The sequence below is a fragment of the Adiantum capillus-veneris genome, chromosome 26, assembly GCF_014529385.1.
Source record: "Adiantum capillus-veneris isolate H3 chromosome 26, ASM1452938v2, whole genome shotgun sequence".
In the NCBI taxonomy this organism is placed as follows: Eukaryota; Viridiplantae; Streptophyta; class Polypodiopsida; order Polypodiales; family Pteridaceae; genus Adiantum; species Adiantum capillus-veneris.
Genome location: NC_140956.1, coordinates 21,856,901 through 21,873,744, shown reverse-complemented (window position 1 = coordinate 21,873,744; position 16,844 = coordinate 21,856,901). Strand labels below are relative to the sequence as shown.

General features: G+C 43.7%; 1 protein-coding gene across 2 annotated transcripts; it reads left to right on the top strand.

The window, feature by feature from the left end:
• The first annotated feature begins 1,937 nt into the window (after positions 1–1,937).
• On the top strand, positions 1,938–15,888 carry LOC147423115 (ENTH/VHS family protein). Of its 2 annotated transcripts, none has more exons than XM_086500998.1 (6): positions 1,938–2,213; positions 2,295–2,740; positions 2,962–3,735; positions 3,843–3,998; positions 4,157–5,143; positions 15,652–15,888. In XM_086500998.1, the coding sequence occupies exons 2-6, from the start codon at positions 2,534–2,536 to the stop codon at positions 15,688–15,690; spliced, it is 2,163 nt and encodes a 720-aa protein (XP_086357124.1). In that variant the 5' UTR covers positions 1,938–2,213; positions 2,295–2,533; the 3' UTR covers positions 15,691–15,888. The 2 variants fall into 2 exon arrangements, with proteins under 2 accessions (XP_086357124.1, XP_086357125.1); XM_086500999.1 differs by having other exon boundaries at positions 1,938–2,498; positions 2,601–2,740.
• Positions 15,889–16,844: the final 956 nt, after the last annotated feature.

Below are 16,844 nucleotides of genomic sequence, written 5' to 3'. Positions count from 1 at the left end.
CAATAGTACTCCATGCCCTGAAAAGGTGAGGGCGCTTCTCAAGCTAATGGCGGATTGCGACTGGTGCATATGCATGCTGTAGTAGGTAGCTAGCTGGGAGAAGCTGTGAGTGAGAGCGAGAGATAACCAGAGAGATTTGGTGGCATGTCGGCACGACCTGCGGCATGGTGGTTGGGTGGTGCACAACCAACTACTGGCAGCCACAGAGAGAGAGAGAGAGAGAGAGAGAGAGAGAGAGAGAGAGAGAGAGAGAGAGAGAGAGAGAGAGAGAGAGAGAGAGAGAGAGAGAGAGAGAGAGAGAGAGAGAGAGAGAGAGAGAGAGAGAGAGAGAGAGAGAGAGAGAGAGAGAGAGAGAGAGAGAGAGAGAGAGAGAGAGAGAGAGAGAGATTTTAATGACATTTGGATCACTGGGTGTTAGTTTCCAGTGTTGCAGTGAGGTGGGGGGGGGGGGGGGGGGGGGGGGGGGGTCAAGTTTGGAGCATGGATGTATGAACCAACCGGCACTTGGGCCAGCTCTAGGATGGCATTTGCTACCCGACGGATGCTACTGCGCGTCGCACAAGGGCCGAAACTGGTGGCATCTACTACAAAACCGGCAGCATGCATGGAGCGGTTGTTGGCTAGGTAACTGAATGTCTTGCCGCATGGATATGGTCCATGCCATGCCGCAAAGGCGTAGCAAAATCTGTTGTGATATGTTCAGAGAGCTCCCCCTTTTTTTAAAAATAAAAAATAAGATCAACATGGGGTTGGTTCTCACCATGACTCAAGCCGATAGGTTATCTTTGAATGAGAAGTGCTCGTCAAACTGCTCTCGAGCATCTCCTTGGAGTGAGACCTTGTCGGATAGCTATTGAGTTCTACAACACATATATTTCAGAGACAAATCTTTCTTCTTCATCTTCTTTAGTGCCCTTTTATTTGAAAATCTACAAGGATTGCTCCCAATTCGATTCCCTTTTCTTTGCTTGCTCAATATTCTACACTCCGTTCTAATGTTGAGAATTCTTTTCTTCTAACTTCTTCTATCAGGTCTCTCCTTGATCTTATACAGCTATCGCCATTACATACTGAACTTCCTATGTGTCCAATACTCACATGATTATCCATGCGGACGATATTGTAAATGAAATCTAGTGCTAACTAATTATGTATTAATTCTATTATATTTAGCCTTTGCTAATCATAAACAATTAATTTCTTCGTGATGCAATTCATGCAACGATGCAGTAATGTAATCATTAAAACAAAAACATTTATTTTGAAAACATCATTATACAAACTTAGCTTCGATATATGGAAGTGAAGACGATAGCCATAAGTTGGTTGCTACAACTTCCTTTGTTGTTCTCCAAAGCATGCACAAGCATCTCCTTGAGCTTTGATACCACTACCAACGAAAGCGCGGAAGGCCCTGCAAATACCAACTGCAAGCCATAAAACAGACTAATCAACATACCTGGCAATCCCATAAGCGCATGATTGCATGATACACGAATAGAGAGAGACAAAGAGCGAGATAGAGCAAGAGAGTGTGTGCAAGTACACCTCTTAAAGCGGAGTGCTACACCGGCACCGCGAGAGAGAAGAGAAGAGACGAGAGAAGAAATACACAAGCACTGGGTGCAATCTCCCCCCGTGCAAGAGTGAGCATTTTCCTTTTGCATGTATTTTATTTATAAATTCTTTAATGCTCAAAATGAATACACATTGACCTGTCGGCACAAATGACCATAACTCATAATGAACACTTGAGTAATAAATGTACATATCCCCTATCCATAACATACCACCTATCCGAGTTTACTTTTTAAGTTCTAGTTTACTTTGTCGACGTGGATGGTGGAGATGATTGTGAAAATAACACCCCAGTTCTTGTTCCTTGATCCCCCGAGACTTGCTTTACTACCCTGTGGGAGCAGCGGAGAGAGCATTGGCTCTATGTTCAGATAATAGAGGGGCAATCTATTATCTGACCCCGAGGGCCACATTATAAGGTAACGCATTTAGGCATGTGTCAATTAGTCTATTGTCCTTGTGCAGGTTTGTACGATCCGACTGTGTCATCGGTGTGAGAATGGTAAGTTGGAATGGTAGGTCGTAACAATTGAGAGTTGAAACCCACGCGAAGCAGCAAGCATGGCGACAAAATAAATTGCACATCGATCTTGAGTACCTGCAGAGTGTTGAAGTTTTCTATTGCAGGCTATCAGGTTGTCGGGGACATCCGTTACGTTTAGCAGTTGTTTTGTAATGAAGAAGCTTACTTGTTAGCTTCTCCGCTCCTCTTGCAGATCTGTGTATCACTCGCGACCCTTTTGCTTTGAGTGTGTGAGGAGGGTGCTTGATCCCATTGGATCGCAAAAGCTTGACACCATTAGGGCTTCATTTTTGAAGCCCTGATCGAACATCAGTTTCTTTATCAGAAGTTTTGTGTACAACACCTGGGGATTGTGAAGTAGATTGCTGCTTGTCTCCTTCACAGTTGGCTGAGCTCGGTAATCTATCCTTTCCTGCGATATAGGACAGTGATATGGAGTCTAGCAGGAATGCTGTCGAAGCTTACAAGAGAACTCGGCTTGTGGACCTTGTGATAACAGATGACGACAAGGTGGCTCCTATCTATCGTCTCGATGAGATTTGTGAGATGCTGCGCACTTCTTCCAGTGACATGGTTCGGGAAGTAGTAGAGTACACCATGAAACGCCTCAATAGCAGGAGTGCTCGGGTCAAACAGAAGGTAGTTCTTGCACTTGATTCACATAATTTGTTGTAACTTGTCATTTGTGCTGTGACCACATCAGGGAAGACTCTCCCTCGGTGCCAACCTGTGTTGTCCATGTCTCAAGCTGCAGTTTGCAGGCTTTGGATGCTCTGTATGTGCATGCACCTTTAGATCCTTAGAATGAAGAGAATGGATAAGTTTCCAGCTGAGATCTTTTGTGCTTTGTGGATCTGTAGACTCTTAGAATGATCAAATATGCGGTAGTGAAAGGTGGACCGGAGTTCAAACGCCAAATGCAGCGCCAAGCAGCAGCTGTTCGTCAACTTTTTGAATATAAGGGGCAGCCGGATGTTTTGAGGGGTGATGCTCTTAACAAGGCTGTGCGAGACACAGCACATGAAGCAATCACGGTTATCTTCGCCTCTGATGATAAGCCACCTCAAGCAGAAGAAATTAACAAGCGCATTATGGGTTTTGGCAGTACCAATTATGATATGCATGCAGTTGCAGATATGAAGAAGCCCTCTCTTACGAATGTTGTCAATGATGTACTGGAATTTGGGAGTGCTTCTATCAAGCAGGGCTTGACAATTATAAGTGGATATTCAGGGGCGAACATCGGAAGCATGAGAAATGACATGGGGAGCTACAGGGGTCCCGGATTGACAAAGTCTTTAACATCAGAAAGAGGATCAATAAACAGATTTGATCATGATGACAGAGCAGATTCAAGACTTTCAGGCGAGAGCTTTGGTTCTAATTCGGGACCCGCTGGACACAATTCTCATGTTAGTGCACAGGATTCTACAAGTTCAAGGGCTGATACAGACACTGGTCGAGGGCGCTCATCATTAGAAGAGAGACTTCTTGACACTATCACAGCTCCCGGGGGAATGCGATTACAGCCGACACGTGAAAGTTTACAGAAATTTTTGGAAAGCGTTGTGAAATTGGATAGAAGCAACCTGTGCTACGCAATAGAAGGGAAGCTGCAGTCACCTGCTTGGCAGGTGTATATTTAATTTGGGTCGATAAATCAAGTTTCATTCAAGTGTAGCTTTTAGTTGATGGTTCTGACCTTAGCCAAGGGCTAATGCACGTAATAGATGAAATACAGGTACGATTCAAGACATTATGCATATTAGAGGCAATTGTACGGCAGCGAGATGAAGAATTTTTTGGAGTGGTTGCTGATTATTTTGAGGAGGATGCGACTTTAATTCATGATTGTTTCCAATTACCTCAGACAACCCTGAAAGATAAAGCTGCGAAGGTATCATGTGGGCTGAAGTTTTTATTACGTGTTGTATATGATACAGGGATTTAAAGGATTGTTCTTGAAATCTGGCTTCTGTTGATAGCTAGGGTTATGAAGTTTTTAATCTCTCTAACAGACCCTTCAACTGTTGTTTTTTCGGGGTGGTTCTCTAGATTCTTAACCAGCTCGGAGCTTCTTCAAACAATTCCTCTCAGACGACTAGTGAAGCGGTAACAGGTCCCGAGGATGGATCACGGCCTACCGCTGTCTATGACATGCCTGATCTTATTGACGCCGGAGGTTTTGATTCTTCAGCAAGTGAAACTACAGTGTCACAGGCACTTACGGCAGGAGATGTGGCAGGGGATGGTACATCTAATGCCTCTATTGCAGCAGGCAATTTATTAGGGGAGGTTTTATGGGCGGATGCTGAAGGTAGCACTGAGAAAATTTCTGAAGATGCTTTTGCTGGGGTATCATTTTACACACCAGACAGGGGAGATGATTCAAATGATGGTCTGTTTTCAGGCCTTTCTTTGAACAAGCCGTCCTCTGAAGATGTTCTTCTTAATGGTTTTCATGAGGATAAGGAAGCAACTGCAAATGTCAAGCAACCTGTCTCATCAGACAATTTGGTAGACCTGTTGGGCGGGGCTACATCGAAGGATTCTCAAACAGAAGCCTCTTTGGTTGGGCTTTCTCAAAATGGTGGTTCTTTTTTACAATCTACAGCTGTACAAATGCCACAGCATGGCAATGCTAACCCATATCAGATGCTTGGGAACCTTTCAAATCCTCAAATAGTACAAATGACTTCCCCATTTTTGAGTCCGCAAATAGCTCCTTCAAATTCATCTGTCTTGCAGCCGGTGGGAATGTTTCCGACCTATCACGCACCCATGTTTGTACACCCAAACTTTGGATCACAATTAGCTGGGAATGCCTTCCCCCAACATCAACAGTTTTCTGGTGGCATGGTCAGGCCTCAAGGATTTAATATGGGCACGATTGGTATGAATGGAGGGACACTACAAGGCCTTGGAGGGTCTGGTAGGATACCGGGGAATGACTTTGATTTCTCAGGAAATGCAAGCTTGCACTACACGGCGGTAGCAGAGTCTGACAAAAAGGAGAACTCGAAAGCCTTCGACTTTATATCAGTAAGGCTGTTTTTCAATTGGTTTATGTGCATATTGATATTGGGTTTTAACAATAATAGTTTTGGAAATATGAAATATAAAGTAGGCTGTTAGAAGCTATTTCTATTGAATGAGTACTTGGGGTCAGGGGTTTTTTATTTCCATAATTAGTGCATCATGATCCTAGGTATTAACAATTGCATGGAACTTTCCTAGGAATAATGAGCACCATGTTTAGAAACTTGTTTTCTCGACGTGTAAGGATACAATTTAAGTGTTGGCTTTAATCATTTGATGCTTGCTTCTATTTTGTGCATTATTCAGTTTCAGCATTCAAGAGGTATTCTTTAATTATCTTTGGTCGTCCATCAACTTAGGGTTGCTTCCATTCATCTACTTGTATGTTGGCTTGGTTCGTTCTTTTTAGCTTTGGTAATTTTCAATAGCCCCTTGTTAAGAAAGTGGCACACGAAGAGAATAATATACATGCACCACCGACAAGCCATTATCGAGCTCAATCCACTCACTGTGAGACAATGGACAAAAATAGAAAGGGAGATGGAGAGATCGCACACCGAAACATTGAGGGAGTCTCAACCAACCCTCCCAAGGTTTGCTTCCAAATTTCAAAAATGACAAAGCACAAGGCGATGTCAGATGCTTGTGCAATGCTTTAAAGCCAACAGTAACTAGCTACATCCATTGCCACAATGTGAATGTGCAATCATGTATATTATAGATGGTGATGTAATTAGCTCGCAAAGTATCCTCCCTAGGATTTTGGCTTGCCTATCTTGATATAGTGCTTGTGGCAAGTCCGCTCTCCATAATCTCTCTCTAAGGGAGGCTGGACGTTTTGTAGCTTGGTTCTTTTTGTCTTTGTCAAGCTTGGTGATGAAGTGAATTCTACCTTGTGGTGGTGTGGCTAATGTGGTGGATTGCTGAGAGAAGTCTCAAATTTGCGATTGTTGCTTGCCTCTTTGTGTAGTATAGATATCTGTGTTTTTGTATCTCTTTGTGGAATCGGTTGAATTGGCGCTAGTATCTTGACTCCACTGCAAACCTAATCCTTTTGACCCTCTTATCTTCTCCCAAGATATTCAGCATATCCTCTCTGTTCCAGGGATATGTGTTGCTCTGCGAGGTTCAACCGGTTGTGAGATGTATTTTTGCAAAGCTTTGGGCTTATTCCCCTTCGTGGATTGATCACATAGGGTCTGGCACTTCCCTATACTATAAAGGATGGCTACTAATTATGAGCTCTAGTGCATGTGGATTACACGACACATGTATGCACTCAAGGATTGGCTGCATCATGACAAGGGCTTCTATATTCTATATTTTTTTTGAATGCTTGTCACAAATGATAAGTTATTGAGGGCTTCGATGTGTCGTTTTTGCCATCTTGGTTGTATGCCACAATGGTAGTGAGGCATTTTGTTTGCGTTTTGGATAGTCCTCTCTCGTTTGACTATCATGGATCTGCATGTCTTGACTTGGAGCACTAACGGATTACAATTATCTAGAGCGAGGGGCTCTAGGGAGCTTCTACTCGGGAAGGATTTGCATAGACATGTAGTTGGGGATGTTGTAGTATTTAGTCAATACTATGCATGATGAAGTTGATGGTCATATTGTCCTATGGTTGACTGCCATGAGTCTATAGCTGCACTTTCCTTCATAGGTGAATTTGGGCTCTTCTTGGATTCATTTGGGTATATATATATGGTTGGAGATGTCCACATTTTATTGGTTTAGAAGCATAAGACGGCCATTTATGTTGCCATACATGTCAATACTACTTCGGTTGGTTTCATGCTCGTCTACGCTCCTACTCATTTGCAAGAATGAGCTACCTTTTGAACATAGCTGTCTCATGCTTTGCCTATTGTGGATACTTGGGTTGTTGATGTCAAAGTCGACGATGTGGAAGCGTAGAGACCAAGGGGAGTGAGCACGAGAGAGAGAGAGAGAGAGAGAGAGAGAGAGAGAGAGAGAGAGAGAGAGAGAGAGAGAGAGAGAGAGAGAGAGAGAGAGAGAGAGAGAGAGATTCTCCTGAACCAATCAACCTTGGCAATGAATAACTGAATGTGTATACAATGGACGCAAGGGGTTGCTTATATAGCAATCTCAGCTATTCAAGACTTTGACAAATAAGTAAAATAAATACCTAAATAATGGGATCACATTGGGCAGCTTACTTGAGATGCCAAAACTTTTAACACCCTCTCTGCAGCTCATAGTGGACATCAATATTGAGACCAAGTCGATGAAGAAGTTACCATGGACACCCCAATAGTGGCCACCAACTGGATGCACCTCGGTGTTGCTCTCCTCAACTTTGTACCTGAAAGTAATGCCATCTTGAGCATCGGTTGCCTTTGTAGAAACTTTGAACCGTAGATGTAACAAACTGTTGATGTGTCAAAGCCCTGAAGAATGTAGATGCTGGCCGAGGGGCCTAAACCCTAAGAGAACAAGTAGCAGAAGAAGAAGTCCTACCAACTTATGGGGACCCTGTCCGATGGGGCCCCAGTGACATAAAGAATTAAAATAAAGCAGGACCCACACACACACAGTAAAGGAAATTGCGTGGAACTGATGATGCGGCAGGTTTTTTTTGAAAATTACACTGATTGATGATGTGGCAGGTTGTACGGATTTCCGCATTTTGCGTTGGTTGATGACGTGGCAAGCTGTACGGATTTCTGTTGGCAGCTTTTTGGCTTTGCTTTTGAACCAGATGCTTTTGAGTTTGAAGGCTTTTTACTGTAAACTGCTTTTGGGGCCTAGGGCCTTTAAATATGAGGTTAGGGCTCATTCTTTGGCATGCTTCCTGGAGAAGGTGCAGAGTCTGTAGTACCGGCTTGTACTGTGTTGATGCAATATAAAGAAATATCGAAAGGGGCGCCAAGGTTTGGGGCCAATACTCTCTGGGGTGGGATTCTGCCACTCTGTGTCGCGTGTCGTCTCTCTCTCTCTCTCTCTCTCTCTCTCTCTCTTTCAATTCAGTTGTTAATGAAGTCCTAAAAGTCTGTTCAGTCTGTTCTTTTCTATTGGCACGTGGTGCCCGTCTTGTGACAGTGGTATCAGAGCATCAGGCATGTGCTTTTCTGAAAGCCGGTCCTACGAAAGAGGAGACAGAGCTATTGGAATTTTGATTTGAGGTATCTTCGCCCTCCAACCCGGACTTATTAGCCACTCCCATCCTTACTTCATTGCGCATCGGGCGAGCTCCCGTCTTCACCGCTCAGGTCTTACAGGACATAAGCCATAAAGATTGCTTACAAGAGAAGGTCCAAGATTTCTTTCGAGACACTGCTTTTCTCAGAGCCAATGCTATGCAGATGTTGTTAGCTACCTGTAACAGACTTGGACACTCCAAGTCAAGAATCAACCGCGACAACACCAAATAACCACTTTAAAACAATTCACAGTTCACAATAGATTTGCATTGGCCCGGCGGAGTTCCGTACCTAGAGATATTGGCCCCAAAGACTGGCGCCCCTTTCAGTATTTCTTTTTGTATTAATATGAGTTCAAAGTACAAGAGTGGTTGGGTCTCACTCTCAGACTCTACGTCCAGATGCTCTGCAGAGTGAAACCACTTATTTATCTGTTTACAAGGGATGCCAAAAGCAGAGCCCCAAAAGCTTTAAATCAAAAGGCTAAAAATAAAGCAGAGGCTCTTTCTCTCACAAGCTCTCTTGAGCTTACAAAAATAAAGCAAAGGATTCTCTCCCTCTAACAATCTGTCAACAGCCCGCAATTTCCGTCCCAAATTTTGGTGCAGATTCCGCGTCCGTACTGCTGCCACGTGTCAGTTAGGGTTTCGACAGTTTAGCATTTTTGGCAACAGAATTAGGGTTTGCAGGATTCAGGGTTAGGGTTAGGGTTTCCAGAATTAGGGTTTGCAGATTTTTAGGGTTTCTGCAGACGGGCATTCATGTCATCCAAACCCTAGCAATCGGGCAGCCACGTCATCACTTTGTGACATACCCCCTTCTTGAAAGCATTGTAATCGCCATCGATTACGTCTGCAAAACAGACAGAGGCCATAAACCGTCTTAGTTGACACTGACTGTATCGACAGTCACATCACAGGACATCACAGGACATTCAACATTCATTCGGATCTTAGACCATGATTTATCGGCAATGTAGTTAGCAATCGCATCTAGATGTCCGATTGACTAACCCCTATTGCAACCATGTCTATTCGAGATCAAGTAGACCAAAATACTACAGTCATTTCGTCTATCAGTTCTTGCACTTAAAAAGAAGTCAAGAACAAATTAGTATCATATTCAGGAATTCCATTTTATAAAGTCATACAGCAGAATACTGCCAGTTGTCAGTATCCCTGAAGCTCAAAGAGACATCAGTGACTCTAGTATCAAAATCGAGGCATCTGTTGACAAAGGAGCGGAGTGACTCCCCTCTTGTGCATCCCATTGCACCAGATCTCCGGCCAAGCTGAATTCTGGGTTCCATTCGGAGTAGACTATGCTAAACCAAAAGCCTCGAGGTAAAGTTTCACAATCTGAGGAGTATCTGCTAGGTCCTCCTCCTCCATCCACTTTGCATCCAATGCAGGATAGTTCTTGAACTTAACCAAGAACCGCCTTCGGACTTTACCTATGTGCCAAAATCTGGTCAGGAACAAGGATCTCCTTGTTTTCTTCCACTTCGGGTTGCTCATCAGGTTCCCCATCATCAGGCACATTAACTTTGAAAGGTTTCAAGAGACTCACATGAAATGCATTGTGAATCCTCCAAGTGTCAGGCAGTTTCAGTCGGAAGGAGACATCATTTATCTTTTCAGAGTGTCCAGAGACAAGTCCTTTGGCGACGAAATTGCAAAATCTCGCGTGAAAGTTGACCTTCTTGGTTGAAGTTCAGCGTTTGCAAGTTTGGGGGCAAACCCTAATCGGGCTCTGATTACCAATTGATGAGCGCGCGGCGGTGTGTGCAAGTGAAAGAGCACGTGAGGAAGTGCAAAGTGTGTGCAGAGAGAAGTGGCGAAAGCCAGTAGGAGAGTAAGCGCTAGCAGAACGTTGGGGAGAGAGAGAGGGCACACTACACGATGAGTAGGGGAATGAGTTAGTGAGTTAAAAGCTGACATTCCCTTTATTATTTTGTATAGGACTAATTTATGGTTAGTGGCCAAGTTCAATGTGAACTTCGCCAAAGGTTAGTAACCTTTAAAATATACATTAAAGGGGGCCATTTGGGCCTTTAACCCAACAACATGGCCTTCTTGCATTAAGACCGCACCCAGAGTACGACCACAAGCATCACAATATACTTTGAATGACTTGCAAATCTGGCAAAGTCAAAATTGGTCCTGTAGTCAATTTCTCTTTCAAAGTGTGAAAGGCCGTCACCTTTGTGGGTCCCCACGAGAAAGGGACTCCTTTCTGTGTCAAAATATGCAAAGGGGAAGCAACCTCTGTAAATTTTCTAATGAACAGCCGGTAGTAAGAACATAAGCCCAAGAAGCTTCTAACTTCATGGACATTCTTCAAATCGGGCCAATAACGTATAGTCTCAATCTTGGCCGGGTCCATCTATACTCCCGTTGCTGATACAATATGTCCCAAAAGTGTATCTCCGGTAAGAAAAATTCACTCTTCTTGGCATTGATCACGTGATCTTGCAATGCCTCGTAGCAGATGTTGTCTATGTTCTGCCTCATCCTTGGAGAAGACTCTAATGTCATCAAAGAAAGTACCAACAAAAGATCTGTACTCTCTGAAAATCCTGTCCATCATTCGGTTAAGGTCGATGGAGCATTGGTAAGGCAAAAAGACATCACCAAAAATTCATATAAACCGAAGCTCGTCTGAAAAGCTGTCTTGTAGACATCTCCCGGCACGATTCGGATCATATCTGCTCTTCAAATCGATCCTGCTGAAACAAGAGGATCCCTGTAGTCGGTCAAGAATATCATCGATCCTCGGAATCGAAAATCTGTTCATGATGGTGATTTTATTGAGAGCTCTATAATCGATGCACATTCTCCAAGATCCGTCTTTCTTCAAAACCAACAACACTGGAGAGGAGTAAGGTGAAGTTCTTGGTTTCCAAGAGGTCTTTCACTTGGTTCATAATCTCTTCATTCTGGGCTTGGCTCACACGGTAAGGTGGGCGGTTCGGTGGTGTGCTTCCAGGTATCAGATCAATGGTATGATCCTTAGGACGAGCTGGTGGCAACTCGCCTGGCAGGCCCTCAGAAAAGCAATCTGCATGAGTGTGGAGAAAATCTTGGCGTTCTTTATCAAGTTCAGACATATTTGTCCTATGTTCATCATTCAACTCTTTCAAAAAGATCGAGTAAGCAAACAAATTGGATTTTATTAATTTCGAAACGGCCGAGGCCGACAATAGGGACAAACATGCCCGTCAATTTCACATAAAGTACAATTTTCCGGCCCTTTTCATTAGTCAATGTCGCTTTCTTCGCCCGATAATCGACCATGGCGTTGTTCTTATGGTACCAAGGGACTCCTAGGAGGACATCACAACCTTCCAAGGGCATTATGTAGAAGTCCTCGTGCCCCAAATACCCCTGACAATGCAACTGAAGTTTGCAAATGACAGGTGTAATGGCCGCATCCCTGCCTGGGTGCCGCTAGAATTGCCTCTGCTTGTGGTCCCATCCGATCAGGTGTAATCTCGAGCCGCGCCGCCAATTCAGGTGAAATGAAGTTGGCCTTGGCTCCTCCATCAAAGAAACTCAGGGCTTCTTGATCTTTCACTTTGCCCCAAGCTCGACAAAGTTCTGTACTTTCATCAATCGTGCTTGGGTTAGTACCCATGCAATCTACTCTTCATGAGAATCTTCTTCGTGGTCTCCTCCCGCATTCCCAGATGCAGAAGAAGTCGACTAATCTCTGTTGGAATCCATAAGTGTCGCGAGAAAAGTATTGGATTTCTCGGTAGAAGAGAAATCGGTCGCGCTCTGATACCACTGTAACAAACTTGGACACCCCAAGTGAAGATCCTACCGCGACACAGCAGAGATTCACTTCAAAACAGTTCACACTTCCCAATTAGGTCGACACGGCCTGGCGTAGTTTCGTGCCTAGAGATATTGGCCCCAAAGATTGGCGCCCCTTTCAGTATTTCCTTTTGTATCAATCTGTGCTCAAAGTACGAGAGAGTGGGTAGGTGCTCACTCTCAGACTCTGTGTCCAGATGCTCTGAGAAGTGAGGCCTTGCCCACTTATTTATTGATACAAGGGATGCCCAAAATCAAAAGCTAAGCTTTTACAAAATAAAGCAATTCATCCCAGAAGCTGCTAATTCAGCCAGTGTAGAATTCAGCCTGCACAAAAGCAAGGAATTCCGTACAGTTGTCCATACGCCTGCCACGTCAGCATGTCAACGGATTTTGCGACGCAAATTCAGGGATTCGTATTAGCCTGTCACGTGTCATTTGTCCGGCAGTGTGTCCCTGGTCTACTGCCACTCTGTGAGTGTGTCCAGGAGCATGCCATGTCACCCATTTGTGACAGGAGTGTCCCCAAAAGACGACCTCAAATACGAGAAAAACAAACTTTTTGGGAATTAGCAGATTAATACAAAATTTTCAAAGCTCTGATACCAATGTTAGGTGCAAGGGAATTGAAATGGTGACAAGATCTAGAATTTACACTTCCACAAATCTTTACTTCTTTCGTTGCTTGAATGTGTGCTACTTAGCACGAATGATGGTTCCTTTAAGATGGAGAATGAGAGAGAGTAGAGGGGGAGAGAAAGAGAAAAGGAAAACGATACCCAATGGGGTCCCAACCAACCCTCTTAAGGGTGCCCCTCACCGTTGCCGCTATGGTGGAATGTACACATACGTCGCCGCGATAACTCTTCAAAATGAAACACATCCGGGCTGATTTGATGCACCTTTGGATCCATCTCAATGAGGGGTTGCTGATGGCCACCAAGGGTAGATCTGGGACTGATTTGCGGTCCTTGTGTAAGAGGAATGAAGGGCTAAAGGCTGGCTGCAAAAAACGCAACAGATCTGATGCGTTAAAGCAGATGATGGCCAGCGATGGGAGCACTCGATGCAATGAGGGAATGGCCAAGAAGAGGCTCAATGGAAAGCGGAAAGGTTCGGGCTGCAGCAGAGACTTTGCGTTAGCGAACAAGAGGCTCTTCTGGCGAGGAAACGGGCCGAAACTCCAAGACGCTGAGCTGCAGGGCTGATCCGGTGACACGCTTGCAAAAACGCCGTTGGGTTCATCTGCTGGCGCTCCACAACTGATGAAAAACCGCTAGACTAGCTGGTCCATGCAAAGTCGGGAAAATGTGTTAGGTCGGAAAAATGCACAAATGTGTGCACATGTGAGTTTCAGGCGATGACTCATTGATTTGTGAACCATTTGATGAAAGAACTGGACCGAACGTTTCTCTAGGCTAGACCTACATGCTCGTCATGTCAGATGCCCATTGAAGTGTAATAACATTTGTCAAAAAGCGTGTACAAACCATTTATGCAAGAGGGTTCCAAAACTGGAAAACCTAAGTTAATGGACTCGTTTGGACATGCAGGTCTTGCAAGTAGGTTCACAAAATTGTTGGTACTAATCTTCCTAGGATTCTAGACACTCCTATCTAGGGATACGTACAAAATTGGCTCTGGAAGTCGATGAAGCATGTCTATGTGGCACTTAGAGACATGCACGTGACAATATATTTACATATGCCTGAGTCTCTGTGTTGTGGCCTCATATCTCTTATTGCCAAGGGAGGAGACACCACTTATCTCTGGTAGTGGATGCCGATCATCATTATCCCTTATTTTGGCCAAGATGATCAGTGCTAGATTGTGCCCATTCTTACAGGATCTTGCTTGTTGCTTGCAAATAGGGTTTGTTTAGGAGATGCATATTGGACAATCTTTTTTGTTTTATCATGTAGCAAGGTCCATACATGTTCCTCTTGCACTTCTTCTCGATTTGTGAAGACATATGAGAAGAGTTGATTCGGACTTCCTGGAGGGCACATTGCTCCGGATAGGGTTTGCAGGCTTGGATTAGAGATGTTTCTGCTTTATACCACTCAACGACGAGTGTAGTGACCATTGGGCCCTCATTGGACATAATTTGTGCTTCTAGATCTGTGCGACAAGGTTGCCCGCTAGAATCATGCTCGTTTTTATTTGTGGTAAGGCTATGCCAATTTCCTTTGAGCTCAATGGCCTGCCTTGAGAGGTTTGAGCATGGAGCTAGCAAGGTTGGACCAGTACGTACGTACGGATCCTTTCCGTACCATACCTACGATCTGTATGGATCCGTACGTACGGAAAGGACGTACCTACGGATCCTTTCTGGAATCTGTACCATACCTACGATCTGTATGGATCCGTACATACGGAAAGGATCAGTACGCATTTTAAAAAAAAAAATCATGATAAAAAAAATCGTGCCCAATGTGGATCTGCAAGGTTTTTTTAGCCCTCTGATATGAATTGCAGGTTGTATAAGCCTTTGGAAAGATGACCTACGGCACTATTAAAAATGCACACTAATTTAAATCTTCTAGAAATAAATTAAAATCCTAGATAGTTTAGGTTATTTTACAATAGTATGTATTTTTATGTACACAAAAACTTTTCTTGTATGGAACAACATTCAGTACATACGTATCCGGGTCGTACAATACGTACGGTTCCACCTTGCTTGGTAGATCGAGAGCAGGCTGATGATACCCTATTGTTCTTGTAGGATAGGCCTGGCAGTTTGGATACGACTCGCAAAGCTCTTGATGTTTATTGCTTGGCTAGTGGTGTCTGCATCAATTGGCACAAGTCGTACGTCATCTTAGTGGGTTCTAATGATATGCCTACATGGGGATCTTAAGAGGGTTTCTCCTGGTTACGCCTTGGTGTGACCCTAGGGGTCCCTTTCCCAAATGTGGAGGACCAGTAGAAATCTAGCCTTCGTATGATTGTTGTGACATCTAGCCTTACATTCAGCCATCTTTCTCGTCACCCTTGTTGGCAATTTGCCTCATATTCTCACACGTCTACTGGCTGAAATTCTGGCTTTACATAGGCTATTAACAGGTCTATTCTTCTCTCTTCTCATCTTCGGCTGTGATTCTGGATTCAATCCTTGTGTACCACCTACGGCCTTCTAACCTCTTTGAGCCGCTAGTAAAAGTGTATAAAAGTATGTATGTGGTTGGTTTTTCCTGCCATAATATTTCTATGCTTCTGCTCCAGCACTCTGCTCCACACTTGCATATACGTATATGCACTGAGATCTACAGTCAGGCAAGATATAATATATAGTGTACTCTGCAAAACCTTTCAATTTTTGTTTCTGTTACACCTTATCATGGCAGACCCACTTTTTTTGTGTGGAGCCATGCAGCTTCTGTTTTTCTGTACCTAGGATAGCCGTTTGTTTAAAAGCGTTTTCTGCTGCTTCCTTGAATGTGCATGCTTGTAAAATGTTTATTCTTAACATATAGCCATCCAATTCAAAATTTGGTTTTGACCTTGGTTTTTTTGCCTCCAGGACCATGTTTTGGCTGCTAGAACTCCCAAGAAGTCTTAAATTCTTGGACATTTAAGGCTGTACACGGTGAACTTCCCTTCCTGCTTCAAGAGGTTGCGATCAGGCTATAATGTGTAACTAGAGATTTTTCAGGCAGAGCAGTGTATGTATAACCTGTGGGTGCTTTCAATCGATGTAGCATTTTTTACCTCTTGATGTATTTTGTACGAAGAAGCAGAATAAGGTTTAGCTTATATCTATGTGCGCACAAAAGTTTCTTGTTTGTAAAATTGGTTTGGAAGGCTGCTTATTCGTTGTGTAATCAGTATTAGTATGTGCATTCATGGTAGTGCTTTAATTGGGGGCAGATTAAGGACATGTTGCCAGCAATTTAGAGTGTTGTATTCAACTTCAAGATTCCTCTCTCCAGGTTGTTTAGTTAAAAATGGTTTGTATCTTTGCTCTGTCTTATTCTCATTTTGAGTCATGGAAGAAACTGGCGGCACCAACTAGACCACCAAAACCTGTCAATACCTTCAGATGAAAGGATTGGCATGCAGGCAAACCTATGGACTTCACTTCTTATTTGTAGAAATCTGGGGTGAAAAAGAGCATACAGAGTAGGCTGTGGCTTAAGATAAGATTAGTGTAAAGAAATTCTGACGGAGGTGCTTTTAGTATCAAGCAGGGAGGAATGAATGTTGGCTAATAAGTTAGATTTACAGCGTACACTTCTGATCTTATCATTCGGGTAGAAAACATGTGAGCAGCTTACTGTTGAGTCCGAGTTAAACTTTAGGGTATTACTGTTGTTCATGGTAAATGATGGATAGCCTTGTACAAGCACTTTTGCCATGATTGAAACCCACCCACTCTATTGCACTGCTAATTTTAGGGTTCTAGATTGTGTTACGTTGTCTTCAGGGATGCCAGTCTCAACCTTTGGTGTGCTCTCAGTCTGTACTTGCGCCCGGGGGGGGGGGGGGGGGGGGGGAGAGAGAGAAGAAGGGTGTACAGTTTTGTTTCCAAAAAATGCATATTGCTTCATTGTCTACCACTAATTAAGTAGTGTATAACCAATATTCAGAGTTTAGGGTCTGCTTGACTAGTGTGAACCAAGGTGCTTGTATGGCGAACAACAATTCCATGGTAAAGCGAATGCAGTTTCTTGCATTGTGTTTAATTGCTATGCATGAGGGATTTGTTGAAATTTG

Excerpts from the sequence above, each read along its gene's own strand:
- LOC147423115 (XM_086500998.1), top strand. The coding sequence starts at position 2,534 with ATGGAGTCTAGCAGGAATGCTGTCGAAGCTTACAAGAGAACTCGGCTT. Across the intron at positions 2,741-2,961 it reads GTGCTCGGGTCAAACAGAAG|ACTCTTAGAATGATCAAATA; the intron begins GTAGTTCTTGCA and ends GTGGATCTGTAG. Across the intron at positions 3,999-4,156 it reads TGAAAGATAAAGCTGCGAAG|ATTCTTAACCAGCTCGGAGC; the intron begins GTATCATGTGGG and ends GTGGTTCTCTAG.